At 45.2% G+C, this 18470-nt stretch overlaps 1 protein-coding gene across 2 annotated transcripts in view; it reads left to right on the top strand.

Moving 5' to 3' along the window:
• Positions 1-1803: 1803 nt before the first annotated feature.
• DGKI (diacylglycerol kinase iota) overlaps positions 1804-18470 on the top strand; it is a gene marked incomplete at both ends in the record, with an annotated part of 483096 nt that continues 466429 nt past the window's right edge. For both annotated transcript variants that reach the window (XM_080700835.1, XM_080700834.1), the window contains one exon: positions 1804-2165. In XM_080700835.1, coding sequence (XP_080556961.1) covers positions 1804-2165 — 362 coding nt within the window. The remainder of the gene's footprint in view (positions 2166-18470) is intronic.

Below are 18470 nucleotides of genomic sequence, written 5' to 3'. Positions count from 1 at the left end.
TTAGCCTAATAACAACAGGGTATAATCAGAATATTTTTAAGTAGAAGGGCATTGGAGCAGAAGTGTTTGGTGGTCTGGTAGGAAAGGGATGGCAGAAGGTATGGCTGAAAGGACCAACAGTGCGGAGGCGGGTCCAGTCACACAATTGGGATATCACTGCTTGCTCTCAAGAGTGTGCTTGGAGTTTGGTGCTTGCTGTTGAAGCACCTAAGGTTCCCTTCTGCAGATGGGGTGCATTGCATCCGGGTGCAAAGCACCTGCCAACAACCTGCAAAAATGTATCACCCAGCAGTCTGGGTGTGCTTCCTGGCTTTGCCAACTTCTGGTTGCACGTGTCTGAGCAATGAGGAACGTTCCTCACACTTGAGGGGTGCTGTGAAAATGTAAAGAAGTGGGCGTGTGAAGAGCTTAGCAGGAGGCTTGTAGAAAAACAAGGGCTTAATAACTGCGGGCTGTTTTTTTCATTTTTATTTCCTATCCTCACCATTTTCTTATGGTAATGTACCAGCGAGAACTACAGAATGTGGAATAGATTTAAGGTATCTTGCTCAATCTCTTTATTTTAGTGTAAAAAAGATAAAGGAAACGAAATCAACGTGTACCTGGTCGCGCAATGCCACGCTGAAACGCTTCAGTGTTAGGGGTTCTTACCACTGTATTCATGCACGCATGTATACGAACACCACCTACTTTTCAGTATAGATATTTCTCGTGTTTGCTGACAGCAGCGATTTCTTGGGCGGAAACCCTTAATTTAGAAAAAGAGCTGTCTTAAAACACTTTGGTAGCACATCGTTCCAACCGCACATTTTGGGATAATCTTGGAAACAAAACCCGGGGGTGAGGCGTTCAGTTAACTCCCGCAGCCCCTGCAGGCTTGGGTTGGTTTGGGCGGGCTGTGGGGTTCAAGGTGGCTCTGGCCCCTACCCTGGCCAGCCCAGCAGCAGCACTAGGAGCTCCATTCCTCACTTCTTTCTGCCTTTTGGACCATCTCAGTCTTTCTGCTTCAGCGAAGACCCTGTGATATGATTCAAATGAACAGCTGTTTTAGGGAGCGCCTGCTATGCATTCAGAAAGCACCGGCCCGCAGGCGAGGAGCTGGGTGGGGCTGGGGGCAATCAAGGATGAAGGGGTCCTACTTTTATCTCAGAGAGAAGAGGCAGGCTCTTATACTTGGCATCTCCACCCCCTTAATTCGCATCGCGAACGAATTCCCTCCAAGGTTCCCACCGACCACGTTCTTGTGACATCCCCCAAAGATTTCCCACGTCTGGCTTCTGCCTGGCTCGAGATCTGCAGTCTCTAGAACCACGATGGCCAGAGAATGCAGCCCCGGGGCATCGGGTTTCAGGAGACTGGAGCCAGGGTGGGCGCCACTGCTCACCAGGCAACTGCCAGCCCAGGACACCTCCCGGGTTGGTCCTGGTCCCAGTTCCCTCGTGTATTAACCAGGGCGCGGCACGCTTTCCTGCAAGTTCCCCGGGCGCTCTCCTTTCTCGATGCCCAGTGTTCGTGCCCCAGCGCCCCCAGTCCCAGTCCGGGTCTTAGCCCCCAGCTCATCCCCTCCTCGGTCTCCCTGCAGCCTGTCTCCTTCAGGCGGAGTTCAGCTCCAGCCCGGGCTTTTGCTCGGGATTTAGATTTAGGGAAAGGCCTGGGAGGGGTGGGGTGGGGGTGGGGGGGCCGGAGGGCGCCGGCTGGCCGGGGGAGGGAGAGGGAAAGGGAGAGAGGTCGCCTCTGATTGGTCGGAGAGGGGGAGTGGAGGCACGGAGTTTCCCACAATGCCCCGGTGCAGTGCCGCCGCGGATGGATGCTGCGGGAAGGGGCTGCCATTTGCTGCCCCTGCCAGCGGCGCGCGGACTTGCCCGCGCTCCTGCCACCGCCCCCAGCGCCGTCAGCCCGCCCGGCCTCTGCAGCGGCGCCGCGGGAGCGGTCGCCATGAACCCCAGCTCCTCGGCGGGAGAGGAGAAAGGGGCGACGGGCGGCAGCGGCGCCGGGAGCTGCTGCCTGGGCGCCGAGGGCGGTGTGGACCCGCGGGGCGCAGGGGCAGCGGCGGCGGCCGGGGCCGCTGCCCTGGAAGAGCCGGTGGCCGGCGGCCAGAGGGAGAAGGACGAGGCGCTGGAGGAGAAGCTGAGGAACTTAACTTTCCGGAAGCAGGTCTCTTACAGGTAGGCGCGGGGAGCCGGCGGAGAGACAGGTGCCTGCGGAGGGAGGGCGGGACCCGACCGCTCTTCTCCCCCAGAAGCGCTCCCACCGAATTGGCGGTACCTCTTAGGGTCCCACATTCTTTCTCTCCCTCTCTCTCCTCCTTCTGGGGATCTGTGCTGCTCTCTTCCTATGCCATCATTCTGGGGTGGGGGGAAGCTGAGAAAGAGAGCCTGAATTCCCCGTAACAGCCAAGGATGAATTTCTAACGGAGAGAAGACTTGAGTCCCTCCGGTCTGAATAACAAAAATATCCGTGTGTGTGTATGGGGGGCCGCAGACCCAGAGATGCCTAGCTTTCTTGAGAAAAGTCGTCAAAGTTACCCCTAAGCCAGTGTCCTTTCAGCCACTCCCCCGCCGTGGGCGCCGAGGTATAGCTGAGGTCACTCCCACAGAGAGGCAGGGACACCGCCATACAGAAGAGAAATTTGTGTGCAAGTTGGATCTATGAGGAAGTCTCCCACTAAGAAAGACGAGGGCATGGGTCTGTGTCTGCAGATAGGACACCGGTGAGGGTCACACATCCGCGAGCACTCTCCCTCTCTGCCCAGTGTGTCCCTGCGGAGGGTTGAGTGGGGGAGTGTGCTGGCACAGTAGGGGTGAGGGAGAAAATGGACCATGCTTGCACCTGAGGATGGGTGTATCTGTGAGACGAGAAGAGTGTGAGATACAAGCCCACCAAATTAGGACCAAAGACAACCCCAAATTGCCTCAGGACCTAAGCATGAGAGATAAAGGTTCAGTGGGTCCCCTGCCCTCCACCCCATCCCCAGGCAAGAAGAAAGATACTGGGGCAGACATTTACTGCTAATTGATTTTAAAAGTCGAGGTGATAAGCAAGCATGGGTTTATGAATATCTGTACTTGCTCGGGCTCAGAGTGTTTCTTGTAAAGGGGTCAGGAAAAGCGGTCCTGCGACCCTACTCACTTCCAGTTGGCAGTCCCTTCCAGAAAACCATCCGAAGTATTAAGCCTGTCACACCATGTGCTGTTATGTAAGCAAAAGCAGATGACAGAGGTGTGTGGGTTTGTGAGGGTGTGCTTTTTTAGGGGGGGCAGGTGTGTGACTCACTGGGATCCCCACAGGCATTGCCTGGACCCGGGGCTCCATCACCAGGGCACGTGCTCTGAGTCTAAACACCGGCTTCTGAGGAGTCCTAAGTGGTCTTGCTCATGAGGGGGCGGCTTCTGCATCCCTCTGGTCCCTCTGCGTGCCTTTGGTTCACTGTGTGCTGAGGGAGTTCCCCACCTGAGTTGTTCTCTTAGTTCCTCATACAGATCAGATCCAAATGGCTCTTTCTATATTTTCAGTTTCTAAAAATAGACAGGTGGTGGGGCAGCTCTGGGGGAGGTATGCTAAGGCTAGAATGGTTCTACTAACTAGTTACCATGGCCTCTCTGGCCCTGAGGGAAATAGGAACTACATTCAGCCCAATTTAGGAGCTGTGAGCGTGGCGGGGTGGTGATGTAAAGCACATGGTGGGTCTTGGGTCCTGGGCTTCTGAGCTCCTGGGCTCAAAGGTGCTCCTGTGGGACCAGAATTCATCAGACTTCTCATTGGGTGGGGTTACAAAGCTGTAGTTTGCAAGGGAAATAATTTCATCTTGCCTTTTGGCAGGGTCATTTTCTCGGAGCCTCTCTCCTGGAAATGTACACTGAGTGGGGGCCATGGCTCTCTGGGTTGTCTGCTCCGACAGGCGTGTGTAAGTGTGTACACACACAAACATAGGTATGGACACAGGCAGCATTTTTCTAGAGTACAGTAATAAAAATAGTGCATCTGCCTTCAAATCCATTGAGATGGATTCTACTTCTAGGACCTAATTTCCTTTGAAAGAAAGCTTTACCATCTTCAATTCTGTAAGACCCCTGCAACCACATGATTTCAGGTTGCTGGTTAAAATGCTTGCCACCCCGGACTCACAGCATCCAACTCTCTGTGGGCGGGAATTTCTACCAAGCTCCTCAGTTGATGATTATGTACTCTAATGTTTGAGAATTGCTGCCCTATTTTTTTCCAAAGGCTAAACAATTGATCTTTGAACTCATAAGCTCTTCCCAGTCAAACACGGCTAGGCAGTTCTAATGTCAGAAGAAGGACAGCCAGGAGGTAGACAATTTCATCTGACATATGTCTGTCCCAGGTAACCTCTGCATTTTTTTTTTTACCATTTCTTGTTCTCTTAGAGCCATGGTGAGCAGTGCATCCATGTGCAGTGGTAGCCATTTGCTCCGGATGCCGAGGGGTGCAGGTGGGCACCACAGATTTGCTGGGAGCTAGTGAAAGTTCTGTTAGGGAAGGGCAGCTTGGGCTGGAGTTGGGCTTTGGCACCTCTGTGGAGACCCCACCATCTCACTGCTGGGAGGCAGCTGAGGACGAGGGCTGGTGGGAGTTAATGGAGAGGAGTCAGGAAGGCACACAGAAGAGAGTCTATGCAGAATACTTAGCTGGAGTAGGAGGTAGGGTTGCAGGTAGGGTTGCTTGTGTAAGGGGATCATTTGAGGTAGGGAGGTGGAGATTTGCTGGCAGGTAAAAAATACCTTGTGAAGAACAGGAATATTTGCAGAATAGAATTTGATGGGAAAGAAAAAAGGGGCTTTGAGAGTATGTGTATGTGTGTGTGTGTGTGTGTGTGTGTGTGTGTGTGTGTGTGTGTAGGGGGGTCTCATCTGCTCCTCCTGTTGCTAAGGAACATATAAGCTAGGGTTTAAAAATAAAATGAAGAGTGGGTGGGCATATGCAGTGACTCCTGTCTTTTTAGGAACCAGAGCCCTTTACAAAAAGCCTTTAAATAACCATTTCTGGAGGCAGATTATTCATTTTGCTTGACTTTTACTTTGTTAAGTAAAATAAACTCCTTTATATGCCCTTAGATTTCCCCTCATTATCTTTTCTTTGTTGGCCTTTTTTAGGGGGGAACCATTTTTTCCCACGAGAATTTTTTTCTTTATTTCAAAACCTGCACCCATAGAGCGAATAATCTCTGTAGACTATAAAGCTGAAGGTTTAGAAGGCAATGCAAGTGAGCCAGTACTTTTCTCCTAAAATTACTACATCTTTTTTCTTTGCAAATTATGGTGCTGCAACAGATATATGTGTGTAAATGGCTATATAATGTGTAGGTTTTCTTTTAAACCTGCTATAAGAATTCCCACTTAAGTGAGTAAAATTGAAAAAATTGATGTTCCGAAAACACACCGGGGAGGGTAAAAAGAAGGTATATGATGCTCATTGTCTTGTATGTGGTGGGAAGTGCATTAAGTGTTATGGAACAGTCATCTTACTTGATATTCATGACAGTCCTATGATATAATCATGACCATTTTTTATATAAAACAAACCTGAAGCATAGAACTTGGGCAGGAGGCAGAATTTAAGCACAGATCTGACCTTAAAGACTTCTTTTTTAGACCACATCATGCTGCTTCTTCAAACATTTATTTTAGGCTTGAATTCTCTCCATGTGTGCATATGTGCATAAAATGTGTGTATGTGTAAGTGTGTATATGTGTAAGTTGTGTGTGTGTGAAGTGTATGATACATGAGCTATTCTCTCATCTTATCCACAGTACACTAGGGGGTCATTATAGTCTATATTACCTCTTGTATTCTTTATGTTTTGCACTGTGGTCTACTGGCTGTGTGTTTTTTTTAAAGGAGTTCCTCTATTATTTCAGAATTTAAAATGAATGTAAATTCATGATCATCAGCAAATAAATTAGTTTTGCTGCTGAGAACAGAACCACCTACAAGACACCTGTCATCTCTATGAAGATACCCATGCTTAAGGATTATAGGCTTTTAAAGCAAATTCCTATGGGTGTTGTGTAGGTGAGCCTAGGTCCAGTGAAGAGGTGTCCTGTGTGTCTCTGGGCAATTCACAATGAGTGGTGAAATACAATTTTGCTGGTAAGGAAGCCTGAGCAGTTATCATAATTTATGAGTAATTGATGACTTTGTTTCGGTTTTTCCATTTACAAATCAGGGTATTAATATTTAACCTTTCTTAAAGAAAGTTTTTTTTTATATACTCTAGAAGTAGCAGAAAAGAGTACTAAACTTATATATTAGTAAACCATGTAAAAAGTGATATTTTATTCTTTTTAGGATGATAATAAGAACATAGTATAATCATCCCTTGGGATCTGTGGGGTGACTGGTTCTAGAAGTCTCCTGTGGACATCAAAATCTGCAGGTGCAGCCAGGTGTGGTGGTGCACACTTGTAATCCTTGCGCTTGGGAGGCAGAGAAAGGAGGATCGCGCAGGTTCAAAGCCAGCCTCGCTAGCTTAAGAGATCCTGTTTCAAAATAAAAATATAAAAAGAATTCTCCGGGAGAATATCCCGGAGGTAGAAGGGTTTCTAGGAACCCCAGTACCACCAGAAAAAAAAAAAATCTGCAGGTGCATATGTCTCTTATAGAAAATGGGGTAGTATTTGCATATAAGCTATGCACATCCTCACTTAAGCTTTAAATAATCTCTGGATTACTGATAATACCGAATACAATGTAAATTATATGTAAATAATTTTATACTATATTTTAAAGGAATGAATGACAAGATAAGTCTACACATGTTTAGTAAAATGCATTTCTTTCCTCTGAATATTTTCAATCTGTGATTGGCTGAATCCACAGGTACAGAACCCACAGAAATGGAGGGATGACTGTATTTCTATTTTGTATTTTGTCCCACAAAAGAAGATTACATTATTATGAGAAAGATAGTTGGGAGGCCAAATAGGTCTGCCTGGACATTGCTCTTCCTTGCACTGGAATCACTAGTGTGTGGGGCCATTTTTTTCTGAATATAGTACGTAGTATCTCCCTTTATAAATCAATTTTATTTTGCTTTAATCTGTGCTCTGCACATTTACTAGATATTTAGAGACTTTGGGTCATAAGTAAATCTCAATAATTGGTTAGCTACTAAGTGTCAACTTTCTCAGGACACACAAGGAGTATGATCTCAACTTTGATCACTGTCCAGAAGACTTCTGGTCTAGTTAATCTTTGAAGGCTTAGTTGTTTGTTTGTTTGTTTGTTTGTTTGTTTGTTTTTTCAAGTAGAGAGTTACAATGTTGGGCTATGTGGAATAGGGGAGATGGGGACCTGGAAGAGAGCTTTGCTGCTGTTCAACTCTGTTGTACCAACAACAGCCTTGCCTCATGGGGCCAAATTAAATTAGACTAGAGCTAGCTCTTTCCAAAGCTTTACTTTCTCATCTGAGAAAATGAGGACTCCCAGTGAGAGCCAGCTTGGTTGTGCCTCTCTGTTCTCCTGGGCTGGGATCTGAGACCTCCATTCCCTGTGCCACCCCAAGATATCTTTGGAGTTTAGTCCGCTGAGAGACTAGAGGTGTCAGGAGAAACTATGGCTTACGAGTTGGGCTATGACACTTGCTGTCTTATGCAGGAAAGCATTGGTAACCTTGCAGAATAGGGAGACTAATTTTTCTGAGACCATGTCATTGTCGTTTGGGGATGGTTGTTGCTGCGTATTAATGGTGACAAGTGAGCTTTGCTTCTGGTGGACAACAAAAGAAGGAAGGACAAGAGTAAGGCCAAATCCAAGCCATTCGATTCCCTTTGCCTTTAATATTGAAGTTGCTTAGAATAACCATAAAATGGACTACTTCTAATTGTTTGACTTGGTTGAAAGCTATTGTGAGGCTTATAGAAAAACAGTGTAATGTCAAAGATTAAAGAAATAAAACAGCAAATTGGATCTGTTTGCACATAACGCTGTCGTGCTCACCTCCTCTTCTTAGGAGGAGACTCTAAAAGGTTTGCTTTCTGTCAGGGTAGTTGGTTCTCCCCTGTCTTCATGTGATGCTTTCAGGTCATTTTGTTGGGACTGATTTTTCGTGTTCTGTTCTGGACATTAGACTAGAGTTTGAACCTGGTGCTTTTCAGCTGATCTTGGGTCAGTTATGTCCACCTTTTTGGCTCAGCATATATATATATATATATATATATATATATATATATATATATATATATATATATATATATATCTAAAGTGGGGCCACAGCAATACCTGCCTTGGAAGTTTGTGGTGAAGATTAAATTAGTGACTGATGTAAAGGACCCAGCACAGCATCCACACAGAGGCAACTTCAGTAATTATTATTCTTCCTTACACTGATTTGTTACATTCTTGGAAGACAGAAGCCGCACCTTATTATTTGAATCTCTGAATCTTGTCTCGCTCAGCAGGTATTGGATAAATATTTATTGAATGAGTAAATTCAATTGCCATCTTTAACTAAACTGCTATGGTTATTCATCCGGGGTCCATCTCAGTGGCAATTTCCCTTTCTACTAAAAGAAATGTCCTCCCGCATTTTCGTCCGCAGCCCGGGGCTTGTTTCTGTTTACACCTTCCTGTGTGAGTACCTGCATCGGCCAGTTAGCCAGCTGTTGGAGGCTCAAGAAGGGCGGCAGAAGCTCTTCCTTAACCATCTATTTGCAGTTGTCAAAGAAAAGGCCTTAATTTGCCTTCTGAGTAGCACTAATTAGCTCTCTGGTTCTCTTTCTGTCTATCTCATTCCTTTCCAAGGGGCAGTATTGATTTTCTCCTCAGGGAATTTTCTGTTGATGTTTCTTTCTGTGATTAGAACCTAACAATGCAGAGAGATGGTGGCCCAGCATTCCTGCGGGCCTGGGGTCTGTCCCAGCCCAGGGTTGCCCCAGCCGCGTGTGCTGTGTGACTTCACTTCACTCCTCCTTCCTCCTAATCCCTCTGATCGACTCTTTTGGGAAATTTCCTTGGGGAAGAGCATCATGGTAGTCCAGTTTGTGATTGTGAGGTTTTGCTTTGTTTTTGCCTTGTTTAATAACTAAGTCTTCACTGGGCGTGGTGGCGCACGCTTGTAATCCCCGGGGTTGGGAGGCGGAGACAGGAGGATCATGTTAGGAGCCAGCCTCGCTGGCTTAAGAGACCCTGTTTCCAAATAAAAGAAATATATAAAATAGGTCTGGGAGTGTAGCCCAGAGGAAACCCAGGAAACCCAGTACCACCAAAAAATAAAAAATTTTTAAAAAAGTAAGTCTTCAAACAACTGAGTTGCTTTTTATTTATGTAACCTACAATGCCCTGAAGAGTGGCTTATGAGTTTCATGGCATCTCTAGTGTTCAAAGAGAGGGAACATAGCTGGCAATTGTGGTACGTACTGTAATCTCAGTACTTGGGAGGCTGAGACAGGAGAATCATGGGGTTGAGGCCAGCCTCAGCAACTTAGCAAGACCCTGTTTCAAAAGAAAAAATAAAAAGGGAAAGTGGTATAGCTCAGAGGTAGAATTCCCCTGAGTTCAATTCCCAGTAGAGATTGAGGAGAGAGAGAGAGAGAGAGAGAGAGAGAGAGAGAGAGAGAGGAGAGGGAGAGGGAGAGGGAGAGGGAGAGGGAGAGGGAGAGGGAGAGGGAGAGGGAGAGGGAGAGGGAGAGGGAGAGGGAGAGGGAGAGGGAGGGAGAGGGTAATTACTTAGATTATTCTTGAAAAATTTAGGTTATTTCTGCATGAGTGCTGGCTGATGAAAAGGCTGTGGTTGGGAAGAGGATGGAGGAGGTCTTTGTGGATATATTTTAATGTTCTTTCTTTTTAGTCCTGAGTTTGGGGCAGTTTTGAAATGGAGCAAGTACGCCCTTTTGAAGGCAGGGGCTTTTCCCCATAGGGTCTTCTCTATCTTTTGCACCTAACACCCATGAGTTTTGCTCAGATAGAGATTTGCCTTTAGATGTTTACACTTGTAAATAATTTTCTGATAAAGAACCCATTCTGGTTTAAGCTACATTAATAGTCTGGCTTCTGTGGGATAAAGAGGGAAGCATTCAAAGCTTAAAATAGTAATGATCAAATTGCAATCAAATCTCATGATTCTTATCCTTCAATTACATGAAAAACAGTGGGGTTCTGGCGAGGAGTCCGACTCCGGACTCATTCTGCCTTAGGTCCACATCTGTCCCTCCTGCCCCTGCGTCCTTGTACAAATCACTCACCTCTAGGTGCCTTAGTTTCCACGTGTAGGAATGGTCGCAATAGTAGAACACACCCTGCAGGATTCTTTGAAGCTGAGATGAGTTCACACGTACGACGCTGGTTGTCGCCAAGTAAAGGCCATGCGTGTGTTAAAGTAGTTTTATCTATATTTGAGTCCAATTAAGGAGCAGTGTCATTTGTTATTCTTCCAAATGGTGAACATCAGTCAAATGTCAGTAGCTGATGGTCAGATTATTCAGATAATATGAAAACAAGACAGACAGATGCCTGAGACATTTAATTTTCAGGTTTTGGTATTCAAGAAGGCACAGACTATGCGCTTTTTCTTTCAAAACGTATCAAAGCTCAGTGATACGGAGAGGAGAGGGCTGCTTCTGGAAATTCAGGCTCTGGAAATTGGAGCAAACAGAAGGTAGAGGTCAGAAAAGAGGCACAGAGGAGTCCAGTAGCAGGGACCCAGACTCAGCTGGTCACCTGAGATCAGGAAACCAGATGTGGAGGAGGGGTGAGAGGGGTGGTGGGACTTTACACTGTCAGGAAGAGATAAGTAGATAAGGACAGAAGGGCCAGAAATAGAGTTGTCACCTACGTGGGCTAATGCTCCTCTGGCCAGAGATGACGTCCACTTTATATGAACAGGCCCTGGCCTGCTGGGGAGTGTCTGGCAATCCCAGGAAAAAGCTCCACGCACACTACATGCCCTGCAGTCCTTCAGAAATGGGAGGCCCCGCTTTCTGGGATGTTCTATCCATCCCGTGAGGCCAAACAGTCGAACTTGTGTTAAAAATTGTAGATGGCTTTAAACTATTTGTTGAACAAATAAAACTGTCTCAGGACTGTGAATTAATTTTTGAAGAGACGAATCCCATTTTTTTCCCCTTCAAAAGGCAGAGATAAGGTAGTCAGGCTACTTCGGTACCTCATGTAGATTTTTTAGGAAACAGCCAGAAAATAGATTCCCTGAAAGGACTATAGTATATTTTAATGTGTCATTCCTTTGACATGAGAAAGATGTCAAGACTTCTGTGGAAAAATTAATTTTTGTTAAAAAAAAACTTGAAAGTGATTTGTTTAAAGATAAAAGGAGCCTTATATAAGCTTGGATGGAAGCAGGCGGGAAGGGTTCCATGTATCACTTTGAGGCCCACTTCTGGAACATTACTCAGGCTAAAAGGACTGGGGTCCCATCCTCGTTTGTGACAGGGTTTGAGGCAATCCCTTTCAGACAGGGAGCATTCCCTGCAAAGAGTTTTGAAGGGAAGAGTCTGATTTAAAACAGACTCTCCTTTTTAAATTGGCCCCTTCTCCATGCAAAGACCAAACTGTGGCTTTTTTTGGTTTCATTTTAGTTGAAGCACTGCCCTTAGCATCTGAAGTTAGACAGGAAATTGAAAGACTGAGCCCCAGAAGCTGCAGAGCGCAATCTTCCTTGACAGAGTGAACAGCCGTGGGGTCATGTGGACTTCTCAGTTCTCAGCTGTCCGAGTCAGCTCAGGCTGCTGCGAAAAGTACCGTGAACCCAGCGGCTTCTAAACAACAGGCAGTTGTTTCGGATAGCTCTGGAGGCCAGAAGACTAGGACCTGGGTGCCGGCCCGGCTAGGGCTAGCTTCTGCCCTGTCCTTTCTTTTGGGATGCAGATGGCTGCCATTTTGTGCTATCCCCACAGGACAGAGTAGAGTGCTAGAATGAATTCCCTGTGTGTGTGTGTGTGTGTGTGTGTGTGTGTGTGTGTGTTATTGAGGATGGTACCCAGTGGCTTTCTACTTCTGAGCTATACTTCTGAGCTATACCCCCAGTCCTGTTATTTTATTCTTTATTTTGAAACAGGGTCTCACTGAGTTGCAAAGGGCCTCACTAGGTAGCTGAGGCTGTCTTCGACCACCTGTCTCAGCCTCCCAGATGCTGGGATTCCCTGTCTCTTCATAGAAGGCTGCTAATGTCATCTGTCAGGGCTCTGCTTGCTGTAAAGGAATCACCTCCTAGGAGCCCCACCTCCTCTTACTATCACCCTGGTGGTTGGGGGGGGTTAGATTTCTATGTCTGAAGTTGAGGGGAGATACAAACATTCAATCCGAACACCAGCCCCCCTGCCTTTTCTTGCAATGGCTGGGAAGCGACAGCCATCACTATTTTGGTTCTTCCCAGGGCCTTGGACAAGCAGGTCCCTGAGGCAGCATGGGTGGCCCATGCGTTTCCAGGAGTGCAACTCAGTAGCTGGGCGTGGCGGCGTGCGCCTGTAGTCCTAGGACTTGGGAGGCTGACATAGGAGGACCTCAGGTTTGAGAGGCCAGTGTGTGGTAATGTAGCAAGACCTTATTTCAAAATAAAAAATAAAGAGGGCTGAGGATGTATCTTGAAGGTAGAATGCTCCTGAATTAAATCCCTAACACACACACACACACACACACACACACACACACACACACACACACACACACAAAATACAACTCACTGAAAGAAGAATATTTTCTTGTTTCAAATATTGTCTCCAATTGTTAACTTACCTCCCTACCTAGGCATGTTAATCATTAGAAGTTACTGATTTTATTAAATGCTTATTTTCTACCAGGAGCTACTAAATATGTAATACAAAGTATTTCATTGAACTCTCCGGTAGGGGCTATTATTATCTCACTTTGAAGGCCACTGAGGCTTCCAGTTCAAGCACCTTGTCTGAGCTCATGCAGCTGGTTAGAGGGCAGACCAGGTAACTTTGGGCTCCTGTTATTGTAGGGAGGCTAAGGCAGAGCATTCCTAGAAGTTCTTTTAAAGCTATATGAATGTTCCATTGTATAAGGTGGGAAAATAAATGTTTCTGGGGCCAGAAAATGACTGCAGGGACTATAGCCTGGTGCTGCTCCCTTTAAATTTTACCTCCAGGACGGGACCTCATGACTTGTCCTAGTTAGAGGGGAACTTGACAGAAGGTTGGTAATTGTACATGGATTGGGGTCAAGCGAAAAAGTTAGGGTCAATGTAGGTGGATTTTTTGGTAGCTAGAATGGCATAGCTAGTATCATTTGATTAAAAAAATATTTTTAGGAGAGTTGGGTCTTTTACCTTCAACTAATAGACCCATTCTGACTGCATATATTTGTAATATTAGTTTTTCCATAACAATACACTTTAGAAATCATAACTGTGTTCACATGTGCAGTTATAGACACCTAGAAGTTCCAAAGGCACATTTCAAACACCTGAGTCATTCTTTCACATTTGCAGAAAAAATAAATCTCTAGTTCAAAAATAAACGCCGAAGCTATTTAAGGATTAAAACAGAAGCTTTCTATGAGCCAGTGCAGCATTACATATCACAAAATCTAAGGGATCTATTTTGAAGACCAATTTCTGGAGATTTCTTTACTGTTAATACTGACTAAATTTAGGCACTTAATAATAAAAACCGTGCGTGGTGCTTTTAAGGCTTACCATTTATAAACTTCTTTCGCATGCATAAGTGATCTAATTTTATCCTCAGAGCAATCTTAGGCAACCCCATATTGTTTTCCTAACTAGAGTACAGGCAGGGACAGTCACCGTAGCTACGTGAATTCCCCATGACCACAGTGAGGGGCACTGCCAGGCCCCGTCTGGTTTGGGGATCTGAAGTTCCCTATCTTTTCACCTCAGGGTGCCATTCCCACGCATCCATCTACATGAGGACACCAGCTCTTCCTTCTCACAAATTTTATTTTCTTGAATTTATCTCAATTATAATTCACAGTGGACACAGTTGGAATTCGTCCCCAGCTGGCATACCAAATCCTTATTGCATCCACGACAAGGGCGACCTCATTGTCATCCCCATTACCCTTCCCGTCATCTCTGGGAAAACATGAAACCCCAGGGGTGATGGTCTCTGTCTAATACTCCTACTGGGGAAAAGGAGAGAGAGAGAGAGAGAGAGAGAGAGAGAGAGAGAGAGAGAGAGAGAGAGAGAGAGAGAGAGAGAGAGAGGGAGGGAGAGAGAGAAAGAAAAGAAGAAGAAGAAGAAGAAGAAGAAGAAGAAGAAGAAGAAGAAGAAGAAGAGGAGGAGGAGGAGGAGGAGGAGGAGGAGGAGGAGGAGGAGGAGGAGGAGGAGGAGGAGGAGGGGAGGAGAGGAGAGAGAGAAAGGGAGATATGGAGGAGGGGGAGGGAGATTTTCAGGGTCTTCCTGTGCATTAGTTGCTAAGCAGCAACCATTTCATTGTAAAGGAGCTTCAGTTCAAGTAATGACATAGGTATTCCAAGAATAGCATTTCATTTTTATAGCAACTGCATTTCAGGTCTCCAGAGTACGTGCTCCTGCAGTTCCATGATATATCTGGGGAGAAGAAATAGCCATCTCAACATATGTGTTGAATATATGGAGAAAGATTCGATAGAGCTGGTCAGCTCCTAACCAGACTTGCATGCTCTGCGCCCGGTTAATGGCATGCTTGTCAGCACAGCAACTTGCAGGTGCCAGGACCAGCAAGTGTCTTAAGAAAAATATAGCCAGCAAGCAGGTATGTTCTGAGGATGTAGTGGACATCTAGTGATACCATCTCAGTGGAATAATATGGATAATTTAGGGTCCTAGCTCATTTGAGTACTCAGATATAGACTCACATTTGTCGCAGTCAAGGAGTTGAACTGTGGCCAGGATTTCACTGGACCGAAATTTTGCTGGTGACCAGAGACTCTTAAAAATGAAAATAAAGGGCCAGGCATGATGGCACATGCTTATAATCCCAGTACTTTGGAGGCTGAGGTGGGAGGATCACAGGTTTGCAGCCAGCCTCAGCTACTTAGTCTGGCCCTCCACAACTTAGTGAGATCTTGTCTCCAAATACAGAATAAAAAAATAGGGCTGGGGATGTAGCTCAGAGGTCAAATTCTCTGGGTTCAATCCCTAGTACCATGGGGGGGGGTAGAGAAAATACTGTATGAGGCTAGCATAAACTATGAAATTTAATTTTTATGAGCAAAAGGGCTGGGAGTACAGAGAAAGACCTGTAGTCGGGGATGCATTGTTTCAGTTACTTCTTGGGAGTTATTCTATGAGCAAACTTTGTGGCTTTCTAGAGTGCACCACACAGTGCTACTCCTCTGCCCTCCTTAGGCCATTTGAGAGAAAATGCATCTTTCTGGGAGTAGCTGGGGCGCTTAGAAGCTGGTCTTGAACTTCCAGTAAGTTGCCCTCCCATTTAAATCAAAGTACCTCTTCCAGGAACTAAAAGTAATGTTTGGAAGAAGTAAGATGTGGACGGTTCACAAATGGCGGCCAGTTATTCCCGCTGTGCTGCTGGGCTCATTAGAAGGCTCATCTTGAGTATCTCCCTGGCAATTAATGCCCCTCCTGGTGTTCATTGTTGGCTTTTTACAATTACACAAAACAGCTTTGGTGAAGCAGCTCTGGCGTTAGCAGAACCTATTATCTACATATGGAATGCAGATCAAGAAGGCCCAGAAGGAGACTAAAGTCAGCGACTCCCTGGCCTGGCGTGGAACCACAGAGTCTAAGTGTATCTCAGAAGAAGTACATCTGGGAGATGCCCAATAATACACATTTCATCACAGCAATTACAGTAATACTTAGTGAGTACTACTAAGGCCAAGAACCATGCTAAGTGGTTTACATAAATGCTTGCAAGCTGGGTGTGGTGGTGCCATACCTGTAATCCCAATACTTGGGAGGCTGGGACAGAAGGATCACAGGTTCGAGTCCAGCCTCGGCAACCTAGTGAGGCATGCAAACAGTTTAGTGAGACCCTGTCTCAAAGTAAAAAATAAAAAAAAAATAGAGCAGGGGGTATAGCTTGGAGGTCGAATGTCCCCAGGGCTCCACTTCTACACACACACACACACACACACACACACACACACACACACACACTTCCAGTTAATTCTTATAATGGCAGTATAATGTGGATGCTTTTATTATCCATGGCTTTACAGAAGAAGAAATCAAGGCACAGGACATTGAAAAGACACACCAGCCAGCAAGCATTAGAGCCAGACTTTGAATAGTAGAACCAGAACATTGCTCTGTGCCCTAGTATCAATATATAAATACAGAACATGGTTTTTATTTTTTGAGGAATTACCTTCACCTGATTATGTGCATCCTCGTGGGACAGAAAGTCCAAGTGCCTGAGCCTCCACCATGGAAGCCATAAGGTCTTTGAAAGCTGTTGGGGGTGGGACAGGGGAGGCCTCCTCTCACTGTCTGGACATCACCACCTTAGAGCAAGCATACCACTTGAACTTGGACACTCCAACTCTTTTGGACCAGAACTTTTATAGGACTGGCAATGGAGCTGCTGGCTGTTTGAATCGGTTGGCAGTGCCCGCTCCTCACTAGCAGTGCCTGGCTGATTCAGCTTCTTATTTATTCCCAGCATGAGTTATCATCGTCTTTTCTATTGAACTGTGAACTCTTCTTTATTTTCCCAATATATTCTTTTTGTCTAGGTTAGCCAGTACTGGTTTCTGTTGCTTGCAACTAAGAAAATAAAAATAAAATAAAATTTAACTGAAAAAATATCATTGATAGTTTTGGGCATCATCAGCTGCTTCTGGTCTCTCAGCTGTTCCTGGTGAATGTCTCAGTACAAGGGAGCTGCATTAGGGAGAGGTGTGTGCCATTGTTTTGTTCTTAGTGTTGGAGAGTTTTTAGTATAGCATAAAATGAATATCTTGTTATTCATTGACTATTTAGTATAAATTAGGTTCTTTTTTGCTTTCTATTTATTGTTTTATTATTTAGCTATAAAAAGTCTCTGAGTTAGTTATCTCTATTTTAAGGATAAGAAGAATGAAGCTTAAAGAGGGGAAATAATTTGCTTCAGGTCAAAGAGCTAATAACCGAGGGCTCAGTTCTAAATCACCACAGCCCATTTCACTCCCATTTTACTTTGTTGCTACCATGTTGTATCCAAAGGTCCCTTCTTTGTTCTTACCTACCAGCATCACATTTTCACTTCTAGGGGACATTCCAGGTAACTCTTCTCTCCTTTTCTCTATGATAGGTCTTTAAATATTTACAGTCAGATATCACAAATATCTTTAGCCCTCCTTTTCTTTAGTCTGAAGCCTCTCCACTTTCATTCTTAACCTTTATTTTCAATCACCTTTACTTTCTGTCTCCCTCTAATTTGACACTATCCTGGGTCATCCTTGGTTTTCACCATAAACATGGAATAATAAACTAAAAATTTGGTCTAACCAATCCCATCACCAGCACATATGGTATCTTTGTTCAAATTAGAAACAGGTCCCAAGCCCAGGTGGACAAATATACAAAAGTCTTCCTCATCTGTAGAGCTGGGTTGGCCCCTGAGCCAGAACAGAACATGGGTTGGGCAGGACTTAGGCGGAGTCAGCCTCCACATGCTGCCTGTCTGGCTGCCCAAGTGCAGGACACACCCACAGGCTGTCAGTATAGTTTTGGAGACTTCACTTCCTTGCTGTGGCCATTCGTTGTGGCTGTGGATTAGCCGGGGTACTGCTATTTGCTATAAAACTCATTCTACAGCCAAATTGCCAGACGGCCCATTCAACTAATTACTGATGCCATTTCCAACGTTTTGCTTAGGTTGCAGCAATTTGACTTAAGAGTAGGCATTTCAGTTTGGCTAAATGTTTGCTTGGCATGTTTCGTATTTATTTCAGATACCAAATACTTCTAGAATATTCGAGATTCATCCCTCTCTGCCTGTCCATTTGCCACTCCCTCTCCTTTCCTTAGTAAGAAAATACAAGCTGTATCTTAAATATTATTTTCTATTATCTCTGTTTCTTAGACTTATGCCTTCTCTATCTTTCCCCCTTGGTCCTGTCTCTACTGAAGAAATGCCTGTGGTCAACTTTTCTACAACTGGTTTTAGTTCTTTGTCTGGTTGATTTTGGTGAACTTTCTTTTAGTGAGTTGACACAGAGATGATAAAGAAGCCTATCTGTCCTTTGGCTAGATAGAACTGTATTTGGTGGCCAAGAAAAGGACTTACTTTGTTCCAAGGACAGCAATTCACTATTTCAGGTAGGAGGGCTATACTGCCCACCAGAGTAGGCACTAGCCTCATGTGCCTATCAAAGCCAGTTAAATAAATTACATGCAAAACCCAGTTAGTCACACTAACCACACATTCTATGCTTAATGGCCACATGAGGATAGTGGTTACCATACTGGGCAGTGCAGATAGAGAATATCTGTACCACTCCAGAAAGTTCGATTGAACATTGCTGCTTTGAAGGATGTGTCAAGATACTAATTTATCAAAATTACTGAAACTTCTAGCCAGCC

This window comes from Muscardinus avellanarius (genome assembly GCF_963383645.1).
Source record: "Muscardinus avellanarius genome assembly, chromosome: 9".
Lineage (NCBI taxonomy): Eukaryota > Metazoa > Chordata > Mammalia > Rodentia > Gliridae > Muscardinus > Muscardinus avellanarius.
This window is presented reverse-complemented; position numbering and strand designations above follow the sequence as displayed.